Source organism: Passer montanus, unplaced genomic scaffold (genome assembly GCF_014805655.1).
Source record: "Passer montanus isolate IOZ18808 unplaced genomic scaffold, ASM1480565v1 scaffold136, whole genome shotgun sequence".
In the NCBI taxonomy this organism is placed as follows: domain Eukaryota; kingdom Metazoa; phylum Chordata; class Aves; order Passeriformes; family Passeridae; genus Passer; species Passer montanus.
This window is the reverse complement of record NW_024360497.1, coordinates 333,706-349,326: the sequence shown is the minus strand read 5'-3', so window position 1 is coordinate 349,326 and position 15,621 is coordinate 333,706. Positions and strand designations below refer to the sequence as shown.

The window sequence follows — 15,621 nt, the reverse complement described above, 5'->3', positions numbered from 1 at the left end:
TCTAAGGCCCAAACCCAGATGTGGCCATCAAAGCTGGGATGCTGAGGGCACACAACAGCTGAGCAAGCAGAGGGAGATCACAGCAAGCCATGGACACACTCTAAGATGGAGCAAGAGGAAGGGCATGCAGTTGGCACCAGGGTGATAACCTTGACTACAAAGTGACAGCTTTTCAGTGTTCAGACTCAGATGTACCAGAAGCATAAGGCAAAAGCCAAGAACATAAGGAGCATATGGCAGAGCCTCTGGGCTGGGAGTCACTTCCAAGAGCTGCCCTCCCCTCCATGCAACTGTCAGGCTTACTGAGGCTCACAAACTCATTTCTTCAGCTTCAGCCTCAGAACTCTGGGAGATTCCTATGGCTGCTGAAAGAAACAGTCAAGCAGAAGCATGCCTGTTGCCCTGGCAGTGAAAGGGGTCTAGCTGCCACCCAAGAAGGAAGTGGGTCAGGGACACCAGCTTGGAACACGCTCTGAGCCAATGCCTGGACAAGGAAATGATGATGCAGAACTTGCTGTCTGCCTCCTGATCTCAGTAAGGCTCCGAGGGACATACTGTGGACAAGGTGGCCTTCCTGAGAATTTACATCTACACTTAACAGGAAGCTTCCTCTTGATTGCTGCTCCCATTTCCATGGTTCCTTTACTCTGGAAGGAGCTAAGGCCTTAATTAAGGTCCACCCTTACTGCCAGACAGGCAACCAGGATTAGAAACCAAAGACAGAATAAAGCAGCAGTTCTTGGCCAGTGCTGCAGACATTGGTGGGCTAGACCAGTGCACAGAGTCTCTTGCATAGCACTGAGGCCAGGCCATGGCTTGGAACCAGCACACAAGAAACTCCTGGGGACAAAGAACACCTCAATGCTGCTGACCACGGCCATGCCATGGCTGTAACAGGATAAGCAAAGCTGGGTCTCTCCCAGAGCAGAAGCAGAGAGGAAACACCAAACTAAGAACCAAAGTTGCATGAGCAGCCAGAGCTTGCCTGAGCACCACAGCAGAAAGGGAGCATGAAGCAGGCACCCTGAGTGCAGAACAAACGAGCCTCCCCTGACAAGAGAATATGGACTTCCAAAAGTGCCATCACACCAAAGGGGATGATGATCCCTCCAGCACAGAAGCAGGTGTCAGAAGCCATTTTTTTAAAGGAAGAAAACCAGATCCCCTCCTAGGAGACAACAGCTAAGGAGAACTCAAAAGCAGGAGAACCTTGAGTGCTGAGCTTAAGAAGGTTCGTGACAGCATTTCACAAGTATTGCCAGCACTATAGGAAAATTCAGACCTCCATATGCCACCAATTCAGGTACATCTTCATGGATCACAACTCAAATACTGAAGAACTGATTCAGAATCTTAGTGTTGTTATAGACATTAATAAGGACATATTTTGATTATGAGGGTGGTGAGGCCCTGGCATAGGTTGCCTAGAGAAGCTGTGGCTGCCCCATTCCCTGGAAGGGTTCAGGCTGGATGGGGCTTGGAGCAACCTGGTTTAGCATAGTGGAAGGTGTCCCTGCACATGGAAGGGGGTTGGGTCTACATCAGCTTTAAGGTCCCCTCCAATTCAAACCAGCCTGTGGTTCCATGATCTAGTTTGTTTTTTGTTTTGTGTGGGTTTTTTTTTTAAATTAAATAAAGGAACAGGGTTTTTCCTCTGGCTCCTGCCCTCTTGTTAATTTAGTGAACAGTTAGAAGTTGTACATACCTATATCATCATAACGTTCCACCCAGACCACATACACTTTGGTTTCAGGTCCCATTGGTGGAATGGTTCGACCCTGAGGCATCCTCTTGGATCTAGAAGTAGGACTGAGCTGTTTCGAACATGAGGGAAGAGTAGCATTTGCAAACATCATGAATCCAATAATGCAGCCAACAAGTATTTCCCAGCTGCTCCTCAGTCATTCATATCTCAGCCAGGTACAACCTCTGCCAGCTACTGAGCAGGGGCAGCTGTGCTGGAACTACTCACTGCAATCTGGGTCACCAACCTACAAGTATTAAATATAAACTAACATATATGTAATCAACCTTGAATCAGTTACAAGTTTTTCTTAATGCTCTTGAAGACCTTAAATGAGTAACTAAACATGTATTTGGAAGTGAATTCTAAACAAGTAATCAGCAGTAGTAAGTCTTTCGCTTACAGACACAACAGTTCATGGTTTTCTGCTTTGTTAGTGTACAAAAGCAACTTCTGGTACTTCAGACACAACTGACACTGTTTGTAAGTGGGTAGGTAAGAAAAGCATGCATGTCTATCCATCCTCAATTTCCAAGCATGGATTTGAAGCTGCATATACTTTTTCCTGCACACATTTCAAGATTTCAGGATGCACACTATTACCACTTAGCATGTCTAAGTGTTTATACTTAAGTAATGTAATCTTGCTGTCTCCTACTGTAGAGGCAAATTCTAGCAGGACCAAAGCAGATATCAAAGATTAATGACAAGGAACAAGTAGCTCTACATACCCATAAGCCAAATAATAGACTATCTAAAATCCTGAGCATTGCCAGCATGCTTCTTGAAAGGAAAAAAAAGCACCATTTTTCAATGCAAGTTTTGCCTTACCCGCTGGGAGGGATTAAGATTGTCTGTATGATTGGGGAAGAGTTCAAGTGTCAGAGGCTGCTGCTTCAATATTCCTGGCAGCAAATCCATGTTGGAATCACTTTCTTGGTCAGAGACACTGCTTTCCAGTGAATCAGCTGTAAGACAGAAGAAAAAAAGGTGGGTTTTGTCTATTCTTCCACCAAAAAAATTAAGCTGCCATCATAAATAACATTTTGATACTAAAAAATGTAAGGCTTTTGAAACTAGACATGTACAAATGTATGGCCAAGTCAATTTAGTTCTCATAAGCAGGAAGACAAGTTAGGCGATAACTGCCAGTTATTCCAGAAACAGACTGCCAATAAAGCACTCCCTATGGACTTACACACATCCTAGCAATTTCCTATAGAACAGTCTCCTCCTTCCTATGGCTATACCATCTTTTATTCCAGGCAACTTTTAGCATGCCAAAGATGCCATGAAAGCTGTTGCTTTTCTACTTGGTGGTGGTACAAACACTCCTGTGTGTGCTGCAGGAGCACATCACTGACAAGAATGGTAAAAAAACATGGGCATCACCAGTTAATGGTGAACCACATGTCCAACCTAAAGCACCCTGGCAACAACAAAACTGCTGTGCATGCCTGGACGTCTACTGAAGTTCAGAGAAAGGTACAGAACAGATGTCACATCTGGAAGGAATTTAAGAATTACAATGCTGTAATTTAAACGTCCACACCTTTTGAAAAGGATCTTGCTAAACACACTACTTAATTTATTTAGGTTTTGCTTCTGGAAGAGTTCTCAAACAAAAAAACTGTTGGTTTCATTTTTGTATAGAGCATGTACAGACAGATCTTACTCAGGGATTCCACTGGCGATGGGACAACAAAGGCGATTTCTGTCAGGGCATCTGCATAATACAGCACCTTCTTCTGCCCATTGAAGATACTTGCACCAACATCTTCTGAGATAATTAGATCATCTGAAATGGACAGAAAAGGAAAGTTTAGCCAGAAGGAAGCTCTACTTCTTTATACTCTGCATCAGAAATGACCTTCAAATACAAGGTGCAATCAATGAGAAGAAATCATACAAATCTCATTTCAGAATGAAAGGAGTCAAATCTCATGGCTAACAACCTTTCTCAGATAAATATTTTTACTATGTTGAAGGAAAAGGCATTTTGGGTTGAGAGTGGCTTCATTTTGAACACATTTCCAATATACTGGATTCTTTATTTCCTAGTACTCTAGTAAGCACATCTGCCACAAGAATATATCTACTATCTATTTCTGAAGATCACTGAGTCCAGCAACATCATGCATTCAATTTCCAAAGGATTCTAACATTTATCACTTCAGTCTGATACTATTCTAGAATTCCAAGCCAGTTTCTACAGGCTCTCCTCAGTCTTTTCTCTGTCAAGCAGAGTTAGAAAAAGATCTGTCACCAGTCAATGCAAGAAAGGTTCTAATTTTCAGTACCCACTGATTCCCTCACCACAACTGGCCAATACCAGGCCATCAGAGCAGAGAAAGAACTTGTCTCCTCCCTTTTCCTTCCCCATGTCACCTCCAGAATGACTAGCAAGGCTTTAAAAGGAATTGTTTCTCTGATCCAGTTTACAGAAGTGTTCCTGGGATAGCTGTCTCAGCAAAGCCACTGGAGCAGTGAAATTCAGCATACTGACAGAGCAGTGGCCAGAGACATGTTGAAGACTCCAAGCCATTCTTCAGCATCAGGAAAAGATTCCCACATCTCCAGTGCACAGGCTCCCAAGGAGCAGCACCACAACTCAAACCCATTTCTTTAGGAATTTCTTTGATTTTGGGGGTGCTGCAGAGAAACATTCCCATGAAATTATTTTAAAGACAACTCACCAGAAGCTATTTCAGACTCACAGAATCATTGAGGTTGGAGATCATTGAGTCCAATTGTTAGCTCAGCACTGCCAAACTCACCACCAAACTGCTGTGCACCAAACTGCACAGCTTTTAAATCCCTCCGGGGATGGTGACTCCATCCATCCTGACTAGCTCAGAGAAAGCAATGCCTCTGTACTCTAACCTCTCCTGAACACTTCCAGCCTTTTGTGGTTTGTACTTTTATTCCATAACCTAAGGGAGAAGCCTCCAGCTGGCTGCAGATACAGGTGACAGGCACTCCTAAGACACAGTGAATGGACAGCAGAGCAAGTGCTGCTCAAGCACCTGCAGCTGCAATGGTGTCACACCTGATGCCAACATCAGGTCAAGGATGATGAACAAGCTGCACCAGCCTTACCACTGCCTTTGGGTGGCCCAGCAGAGGCTGTGGCTCTGGAGATCACCCAGAACAGCTCTGGGCCTTGGAGCAGTGACACTGAAACCAGCCCAGACACTACCAATTCCCAGAGGATCTGATCAAGTTGTCCGAGGGAGAAGCTAACCCAACCCTCAGTTTCCCATCCTGGGATAGCAGCTCACATTCCTGAGGATCATTTTGGGTGACAGAATGGGGAGAGGGTGGTATATGACAAGCTAAGGGTAAGAGTTGCTCTAGTAGAAGAAAGCAGAGTCAATGAAGCAAAACAGAGAGCCATGTGGAGGTTCTAACACCTCCAGGACCTATAAACAGCAGCTTGAGTCAATATTTCATTTTAATCTGGCTAGAGAACACTAAAAAAAAAAAAAAAAAAAATCACACTGTATTTCAAGCCTGTTTGCCAATACACAGAACAATCTGCAACAGATTGCACCTGAATACTGGTTTGGAATAATATATTAAAGACTTTTAAAATCTTTAAAAATATAGCCCAGAGGTATTTTTTTTTGCTGAGGCTACTTTCTCCCAACAACATACGGACATTAGTTTTGCTCACTCTGACTTGAAGCTTCATTTAATATTTACAGATTTCTTTCTAGCAAACATAATTTGTCAAAAAAACAAACCAAACAAAATCTCCAAAACCAAAAAGCAACAACAAAAAACCCAAACAACAACAAGAAACACACCCCACAAAAAAAAAAAGAAAAAAATACACCAAAACCAACCAACCAACCAAAAGCACAGTGTTCAGAAACGTTCACAGGAGCAAAAAGGAGTCTTCTAAAGGAGCCTAAACATTTTCATTTACTACAAAAGACATTTACCATGTCTTACCTTGTTCAGGTCCCTCTTCATCACTGCAGCTGTTGATTGACCAGCTTGTTGAGACGTGACCAGTCCACCCAGGGTGCTTCCCAACATCAACAGACCAGCCAAGAGACAGCAAGAACTCCAGGAAGTGAGGCTGAACAATTCTGGAAGACTCCATGTTCTTCAGGATCTGAAACCACCATCAGCACCATATTGGTACAGAAGCAGGAAACAAGTCTCTTCCTCCCCAGCTTTTTAATTAAATTTTTGTCACCAACACAGTTTTGCCCAAATATAACTACAGAACATGCCAGGAGCCCCAGACTTTCTACATGGACATTACTCCCTGCTCCTCAGCATCCCCCTACCCGGCTTGGCCTTTTCCTAGTCAAACAACTTGACTTTCTGCCAGTATTTTCAAAGCCTGTAAACCAGTGAATTAAATGGCTGGAAACAGTAATTTTTCTCACTACTCACCTGTACATGACATAGAATGATTTAAAGGGCAGGTGTCACAGTATATTAAAGTATGAAACAGATTTTCCAAACCAATTTTCAGTAGCACTGAGTGCGCACTTTAATCAAACATCACACTGTACTGTTCACATTGAACTTTAATTCTACTTCTGACAGAGATCTGGGACATTTCCACATGTTAAGGCAATTTTTATCTCATTATGGCCAAGTGAGAGTTGAGCCCTTCACCAAACAGCACACAAGGACACGTGTGATTTGGATATCAGAACCATTGGGGTTGGTGGAACAAACAATCCATTCATACTTTCCGGGCCATGCAGGAATTTGTTTTGTGGCAGAGCCATCAATCATTTTGGCTTGTGCAGGGCAGAATACTGGGACACAGGCCTCAAGAAAACACAAATTGCAGGGATGGGTGCTGGAAGGAAAGCTTCTAGGCTGGAGGCTTTGTGTAGCCACATAGTCCTGACACTCCATCCTCATGCCTCATACAGTGTTCAGCAGTGACTAGAGACACTGCATTGAAATATTATTAATCCTCATTACTGAGCACATTGAAACCATAGTTGTGCTTCAGAAAAAGTTAGGGTAAGTGTGGGCTGGAAGATATATGAGCTCAATAAGAGCATATAAACATTCTAGTTCAGCAAGTGCACGTCCCAGCTCAAAGGCAGACCCAGCATATCTTGTTTCATAGGTGACTTTGCAGATGAAAAGATTCTGCACTGGCTACTCTGAATGACAATTTGAATGCTCACAGACAGATGATCCTGGTTTCAAGGACTGTGTCTCACACCCAAGTAGAAGGTGCTGCAGTGTTCTGCCAACTGTGCATTCAGTGACACAAGGAGTTGGCACAACGATTTATTATGGAAGCCACGCTTCTACTCTTTACTACAAGAGTTATGAATGGAATGAGAAGGTACTAGAGAAACATCCTTTCCTAATGAGCCCATTAATCCTCTTAGCATGTTTCTAGGTCACAAAGAAGTCACAACTTAGATTTGCACAAATTAACCTGATTAACCTAATCGCCTTTGAACCTAAATATTCTGGTGTAAAGACTTACAATGCAATAATACTTCCTTACTTGCAGAAAGTTTTTCATTCCTTTAACATGTGTTTAACATTAGAATGAAACCAAACTACCTTGACATTGCTCACTGCTGGAACAAACTGCAACCTTCCCTGCAAGCTGAGCCAACAAAGCTGAAATGCTTTTCTGATCTGAATCTTTGAACTCTACAAATAAGGACAATAAGGATAGAACAGATAATAAAAATACTATTAATATTATATATCTTATATATATTTTAAAATACATTAATTTGTTACAATAATCCTAAGGGTGAGCAACGTACTTCAACCTACAGATGAAGGGAGTATGCACTGACTTGCAGCTCGCACTAGTTCTGACACTCCACTCTAATCACCAGCACTGATGCTCTACCCACTTGGAAATTACCAGAAACAAGACAATATAGTCTAGTTGGCATTCTACACTTCCACTTACCTCCTGGCTAGTTTTCTGGCCTGCCTTCATGTAGAAAATGAAAACAGTATCAAAAGGACGACAAGGTAACAAATCCAAGTAGCCAAGGTCATCAAAAAACCCAGGAAGAGCAGAGTCAAGTGCAATCAGGTGAGGAGGTAGACGACTGTTAGTAGGTTCCTGCCCAATAGACAGAGTTCAACAGCTTAAAAACCCATCTTTCTTAACTGAAAGGTCTTTATGGCTTCAACGGCAATCCATTAAAATATAAAAAAAACAGTTTCCCTTCTCTAAGAGCAAAATTATACAGGGTTTTCTGATGCAATATAATCTTGTCACTGTAAATGAGCAACAGCAAACATAACAGGTTGACAATTTGTTGCATTCCACTCTCATTAAATACAAGTGGTACTTTGCCAGTGAGACATAATATTTTCCTCAAGAAGAGCACACAACAAAAACAGCAGATGCTTTAAGAATATTACAGCTATGCACACAGTTGCATGTGCAGTTTCGATTAACTTAAATACCAGTGATATGCAATATACTGAGCACATTCAGACATCATTTTTGCAAACACTCTACAGTCTACTTTTCCTGACGGCTTTTTGGAAGGAAAAGCAACAAATACAAAGGAGAATCCATTGGTAAGAGGCAGAATTTCAAATTAAGAATATGGATCACCTCTAAAAATACTTATTTTAATTTTAAAAAGAAACCTCTAAATCTACTATGTACCAAGTGTTTTATATATGTTTAAACTACCTCAGCACATCCACCTCTGAAGCAAAACTTCTATGGCAGTTATATTTCAGAGAGTCTTCAAGTACTACCCTAAAACCAACTCAAGCTGTGGAATGATTTTAAGTGTGAACATTTGAGTGTGATGGCTTATGCCCCGACTAAAAACAAAGATACAGACACCTATTCAGAGCATTTTCAACTTGAGGCCCAGCCTTTCACAACCTTGCTCTGAATCCTGGAATACTGCAATCTATCACTTGATTTGATTAGACTGCAGCTGAACAGTAGTTGAAAGTACATAGATGATCTTCCACTAACAAAACTTCCTTCTCCCTTTTGTCAAGCCAGATCACATGGGAACTGGAGGAACTGCACAACACCAAGAGGTATCAGATCACCTTCAATGCCTCTAAGGAGAGGAACCCGAAGTGAGACAGGAACAGACGTGCTGTCTGGAACTCCTGTGCTGGTGGCGGGGGCTTACACTCCGTGATGGGATCAGGAAAGCTCTTCTTCCGCCACTCCTCTTCACTTCTCTGATCTATGGAAGTCTCAAAGACAATCTGCTGAGCCATGCCATTCCTCAGCTTCTCATGGCGCTCTTCGAGCTGGAAAACATTGCATGAATTGCTGATATCACCAAAAGCACAAAGATCCTCTAAGAAAACAATTCCATCACTTAGGAAAGCTCTACAGCAGCAGCTGCAGTCCACCATCAGAATGGTTACTAAAACACTTTCAAAAAGACCTTGCAATACTCCAAAGTAAGCACCTAAACACCCCTTTGGCATAGGAGAGCTCTGTGAATATCCAGTATCAGCTATGGCTTCTCCTATTTAAGAGGACATAAACTAAAACAAATTAGATCCTGTGCAACTTTAAAATATGAGACATGCACTCTCTTCTTCCCTCAGAAAGGTCTCAAAAAGACCCTTCCATTTTCCCAGAAGAAGCAACAAGTGCAAGTCATTGTTTCCTACAGTACCAGGATCAGTAATAAAACATGTTGAGCAGTGTCTCCCAAATAACACAACCAAAGCACTGGCATCTTCCTGGAGAAGTGCATAGATTGAATTAATTTACAGAGGTTATTATTCCATTAATATGAAATCGGATAAGCCAAAGAGTAAAACAATTTACACTAAGACCTAAGTGCACGACTCATGAACAGACCAAAACCCCAAGAACAAAATCAAGTCAGAGACAGTTACTTACTTCCTGATTCACGATTTCATGTAAATCTGGAATGCTCAAGTCAGCTTTAACAAATGGAATCTTGTCCACTTCTTCAGGAAAAGGGCGTTGTTTCACACTGTGTTTCAACCCAACATCATTTTTAGGAGCTGGTCGAGGTTCTGGTACAAATGTCTGACAAAAAAAGGTTGTTTTTACATTCAAGGTATTGCATCACTAGACAACATTATAACAGATGAAAAACATTTTCCCTCCCCACCAAAACGACAATCATCTATTAGTGAGCAGCATTATTAAAAAACATTAAATACTTTAAACTAATAGACTTGTATTGAAAAGGTGACTGTAAATTTTAAAAAGACAACTGTCCATTTTGAAATCTATGAACTCTGCTAAGCATCTAGCCTGTAAACAGTTGCAAACCCCCCAAAAAAAGGCAAGCTTACATAGCAACATCTTATTTTCAACCCATTCTAACTGTATTCAGAGAAAGCTGGCAAGTATTTGAAAAGCTCCATTTCAACCCTCCTGACTCCTGACTGTCATGATCCCAACAAGCTAAGACCTCAAAGACAGCAGCAACGCTGTGATGCACTGCCAGAATAGCCAAAGGGCTTGCAGCATGGATCATGGTGCAATTTTGACATTACTACAACATCATGCTCTATACTGTCATTTTGTAATTCCAAACTTCAAGTTACCAAAGAAAGCAACAAATTATCTAGGTGCAGGTTTAGAGGTGCATCAGCTCCAAGCAAGCAAGACCTTTATGGCATCTTCAGGGTTGTTTCCTAAGTTTACTACTGATTACATTTCCAAAGAGCAAGACCATTAACAATTATGTTATAGAATGCCTTCAAGTTGGAAAAGTTCCCTTAAAACTGGTGAGGAGGTCAGCAGTCAGATCATGGCTTGTCCTTTAGTGAAAGAGGAAGCACACCTGGACTGAGATTATTTAGTTCAGCTCCAGAGATAGCAGAGCTCCAAACACATCCTGGATGGTCTTCCCAAAAGCTGCTTTATAGAGATTGTATTCATCTAAATGTGAACATACTAGCTAAGACTGACAAGCCCTCAAGTCAGCTTAGTGCCTTTCTTTTACTGAGGTCATGAGAAGACTTTAAAGATTTGGAGAAATTCACAGAGAGAAACTTTCATGACAAGAGTATGTGCTCCATTAGACAACTGCAGTAAGAAATTTCACTGTAAAATAAGACTGAGGTATTTCTCCTCCACCATTCCTCTCCACAGCTGTTCCAGAGTTCCTCTAGATAATTTTTTTCACAGCAGGTTTACAGCCATCTTTGCAACATCAGGTTTTGTAGCTTGAAGACCTGTTGTCTCTGCAGCGCCACATTCTACACCTCCAGACTTCACTCTCTCTGCCTCTCTGCTGCAAGGGCTTTGTCTGACACCTGGAAACCAGCCCTGCCTACACACTAAATACACTGTACCTTATCCCATCACTTCAGAAGATGCTATCTGAAAAAAAAAAAAAAAAGAAAAGAAAAAAGAGAACTCTCCCTCCCTCAAGCAAGTCTGCAAGATGAGAAAGCAACAGCACTTTCACAGCCTGTAGTTAATCACAAGTGGTAAAGAGTCACCAGAGATGTGGCACATTACCTACAGCTAAAGGCCCCGTGGCTCAGCCTTAACCAGCTTTGGGGGGCAGTCTCATATTAGTGGAATTTCTGCTGAACATCTCTAAGTTATAGATTTCTTTACGGGCTTTGATAGAGACCTTTTGATTCGCTTTAGCTCCTCTTGGTAAAAGACAGAGTTGCTGGGCCCACGCAAATCTTCCAGATGTCCCACGGATCAAAACCGTGACAGAGGGGAAAGAGTCATCTGCAAAGCACATGGGTAAAGAGAATAAGACATCATCATATACTGCAAACAGTTCACTTTGTAATCATTCAACAAGAAGAAAATGCAGGCATGACAGTGGGGATTTTTCTTTCATGGTTAACTCTTCCCTGACCCTGAAGAAAACTCCTGGTGAGAATCAAGAAAATCTCTCTGCAGCAGCTAGTGCTAGTCTACTATGTAAGTTCAATACTTGCCAGCTCAGTTTCATCATAAAAAGCAACTTTTTGTCCAAATTCATGCAGATCACAATTTCTCCAAAGACTTCCAGGGAAATAAAAGAAGATTTTCTAGTCACTGCCTGTTTAGGGGAGACAATGACAATATGGAGACACCATTTCCATGATGCTTCCATGACCTTCCGCAAAAGTTCCTCACAAATAGCAGCAGTAAGAACAGTGGAAGGACAAAAGATACCGGTCAAGCAAAGACTCAGAACATTCTGATTCCACATCATGGAAAATTTTTCCCCACAAGGAATAGGGATACAGAGAAGTTGTCCTCTCAAGTTTGCAAGACCCACTTGGGCAACACTAGATTGTGTTATCCTGGTCCAAATCCAGTGCTGGCCTTGTCTACAGCAGGAGGTCAGACTACAGAGTCCTGAGGTGCCTTTCTACTGGCATAATGATGGTTTTAACATTGCAGAGATTTCAGTCTCCCTTCAAGATTTAAAAGGCTACCAATATTAGTCACCTTAGATGAGATCATCATACTTCATCATAAGTTTTTTTTCTTAAAGGTATTTGCATTTATCTTTTGTGCACATAACCACACACTGGCACCATCAGGTAATTAGCAGAACTCTATTCCTTCCCCAGTATTCCCTGGGAAGTTCAGGGTGCAGCACAGCCTATGCACACCCTGTACATAAGCACACACACAGAACACCCAAACCAGCTCCTCAGTCACTCCCATGATCTGCCTCAGAAATGGCCTGATGTACTTGTGCATTATTGCAATTAATCTTGTAATTCAAAGGGGATTTGTAAGCAAGTTATATGCAGCAAGAAAAGATAATCTAACTTTTGATTCCAACAGCTTTGCAGGATTCCACAGTAACACATTTAGCAAAGGCAGAGTGAGAATGAGAAGTGCTTAGCATTCTCTAATCCACTCCAGTCAGGAACACACTTGCTCCAACACAGACCGGGAGTGGACACATGGCAATGGCTCCCAGCATTGTCACTTCCTGCAAGATCTATTCAGCGATTCTCAACATGGTCAGAGCACTCGGGACAACAACTCAACTTCTCGGCACTAGTTCATGCAGTTCTGTGCAATATCTGCTTTCAATATTAGTTTTTAGGCTCCATCTTATCTACAGATGAGGAAAATGTATTTGGGAGAGTACATCAGCTCTAACATAAGTTAGTCTTTAACTGAGGTAACACGTTAAAATTTTCATCTGTTCTATTAGATAACACCATGACACGTGAAGACTTAAGGGAAATCAGTTATTCTGTTCAAAGCATCATTTAATACCAGATTTTTGTAATAGAAGTTCCTGAAGATCAAAGTTTATGAGGCTGAAATTAGTTAGACTCAGCTGTGAAAGGCAACACCCTGTGACAAATCTCCTTTACAGGAGGTGTCATTGATAGAACGGGATCAGACATGGGAAAGTTTTAACAGCATCTAAGCAACTAAAACCACCTGAGTTGAAAGCACCCACAGAAATATGCAGTAATAGGAGGCCTAAAGCAAGCAGCAGTAATGGTGCAAGCATAAAGGAGACCTACTAACCATATGTTAAGCACTTATCTCTATCAGGTTTCCTATACGCCTAAGATTTTTATTTTTGTACGAACAAGGATGTTTCAATTCAAAAGCGTAATGCTATTGCTTTTGTCCATCACCCATTATTTCAATGGCAGTCAGCAGCAAGAATATGGTCTAACTGGTTGAAATACTTGGACAACTGCATGAACAATTTGGGTAGGCTTGTGCACGTTTGATTATCACTGGCATTGAAGTTATTCCCAGCACTTCATCCCAGAGCAACACTGTGGGTGTGCTCTGTGTGCCCACCCACAACCTGAAACGTGAGAGAGACACTTGATGAAGTACCTTTGTTTCACAGCTCTGTATAGAAAGTTTTAGCCTGAGAAAGAAGGAAATGGGAAATCTGAACTTACTCTGTTCATTCCCTAGAGGCTGCTCCAACATGGCCAGGATGACGCTGTTATCCAAAACAAAGTAACGGAAGCTGTGCTTGTTTATGGTAGGGAGACGGGAATATTTAATTAATGTGGTTTCATTCACCAAGCTGCAAGGAGAAGCAGGACCACTGGGAGAAGGAAATGCTCCAAGTAACTGCATAATACTGCAAGTGAGAAAAAAGTTGAGAGTTATGTCAGATTAAGTGAACTGTTCCACCCAAGCACAAACTTTCACTCACATTCTTCATCTGTATCTTGGCCTAGCAGTTACATTATCAAGACACATTTGCCTTCACCCATCAGGTTGCTTTAAGCAACCAGCACCTTCAGAAAAACATGCATGAATACCTACAAAGAAAGGTACTCTGCCTATAGAATGAGCTTCTTTATAGCCTGAGTTATAAAGCTATTAAGACATTCTTTAAAGCATGAAAATCTGTACCCTTCCATAGATTTATGTTCATTTTTAAAACATTATTTCTCAACCATCCATACTTTAGCCCTTTCATATCAACAAGCAGGACAGACATGGCGGTGCACTAGTTAAAATTACCTTTGCTTTCTTCAAGTACAGATTACAGTAACTTAAAACCCTTTAAGGGGTTGGCACCCTAAAAAGTCCAGGATCACACAAGCACAACTATCACAGATAGTAATCTTCCCTGGAAGAAAGCCTCCAGGTGGGGTCCAACAGTGTCCGCCTCCTTGGAGCCACAGCCTTAGGAAGCTCCTAGAAGCATTGTTTTAAATAATTTGAAGTTGTTCGGGGTCTCACTAACACTATTAGAAATTGAGTTGTCCAGTGTAGGACTGAAGTTAGCATGATTTAAGTCAGGACTTTACCACCCTTAACACCAACACCCAGAGCAAAAGTAAGTCTATTGATTGCCCTCCCCACACACTTTTCCACTTTACTGTGAAAAGAGTTTCACCTTTCTAAATTAAAATAAACGCTCTCAGGCAACAATATGGATTTGTCCACAAGCTCCAATAAGTAGTTGCTTTTTCTTGGAAATCACACAGTTGTTTTTTACTAACAGTAATGTTTATAACAGTTGGTTCTGAAGCAGAGCAAAAAAGAAACCAGCTATTGCCTTTTGCAGAACATATTTATCCTCCCCATCCTCAATCTGTCCTGTCTGCCACTATGCTGTTCAGCCCATAACACAGTGCTTTCCAACTTCTCTGGAGCAAATCCCAATTTTCCTCTGTGCTTCCCTTCCCCAACCCACACATTATCTGTTACTGCATTTCCAGCAGAACCTCTCAAATACATTAATCAAGCCCAATGCTGTGGGCAGGAAGCCATCCGATCCTGCTGCAGCATACATGTGCTGCATGTGCCATTCCCTGCTGTCACAGTGTCTACCAGTTTTCTAACCAGAGTGGGGACAGCATATGTTGTCAGGCTGAGAAGAGGAAATGGGAAGACAAGAGCTCTGGAGTAGAGTGAAAGAGAAGGAATTGCTGTCTGCAGAGAGGCCTGGCCAGGAACAGAACACCACAGATGGAGGAAGGTCTGGGTTATGCTGTACAGGGAAGAGAGGAAGAAGGAGGGGTAAACAGTGATCAGAGGGATGTTTTCTGTTAACACCTGCAAGGGGAGGGGACAGATCTAAGGCAGTGCACAGCCCTGCCCAAAGGGCAAAGATAGGGAACTTCTGCCTAACTTCTTAAACGCTCTTGTTACATCAGGGACCACCAGCTGCGAACTCCCTATTGAACACACTCAGACAAGGCAATACTAAACACTGAAGATGCTCTGACAAATTACATACCATGTCAGTGTAGCTTCAGCAGCATCCTTCACTCGCATGGATGCAGGGTTTGGCTCCTTATCTCCTTTGTACTTGACCTCCTGTTCGCTGTTTTTGGATTTACTCCCTGAAATGCCCAGCTCCACAATCTCCAGTACCTCTTTTAAACAATCCTAAAACACAAGAACCACCGTGAAGCACTTGGATAAACATATCCAAAACTTCAGGAAAACAGTGATATATCATTAAGTA

General features: G+C 41.9%; 1 protein-coding gene across 5 annotated transcripts in view; it reads right to left on the bottom strand.

Moving 5' to 3' along the window:
- Positions 1-15,621, bottom strand: part of RALGAPB (Ral GTPase activating protein non-catalytic subunit beta) — a 63,060-nt gene that overhangs the window by 6,944 nt on the left and 40,495 nt on the right. For 4 of the 5 annotated variants that reach the window (XM_039699506.1, XM_039699507.1, XM_039699509.1 and 1 more), the window contains 10 exons: positions 15,391-15,542; positions 13,589-13,776; positions 11,326-11,432; positions 9,606-9,758; positions 8,789-8,998; positions 7,668-7,826; positions 5,702-5,867; positions 3,420-3,542; positions 2,576-2,712; positions 1,706-1,814 (listed from right to left, as the gene is read on the bottom strand). In XM_039699506.1, coding sequence (XP_039555440.1) covers positions 1,706-1,814; positions 2,576-2,712; positions 3,420-3,542; positions 5,702-5,867; positions 7,668-7,826; positions 8,789-8,998; positions 9,606-9,758; positions 11,326-11,432; positions 13,589-13,776; positions 15,391-15,542 — 1,504 coding nt within the window. The other variant, XM_039699511.1, reaches the window with a different exon arrangement.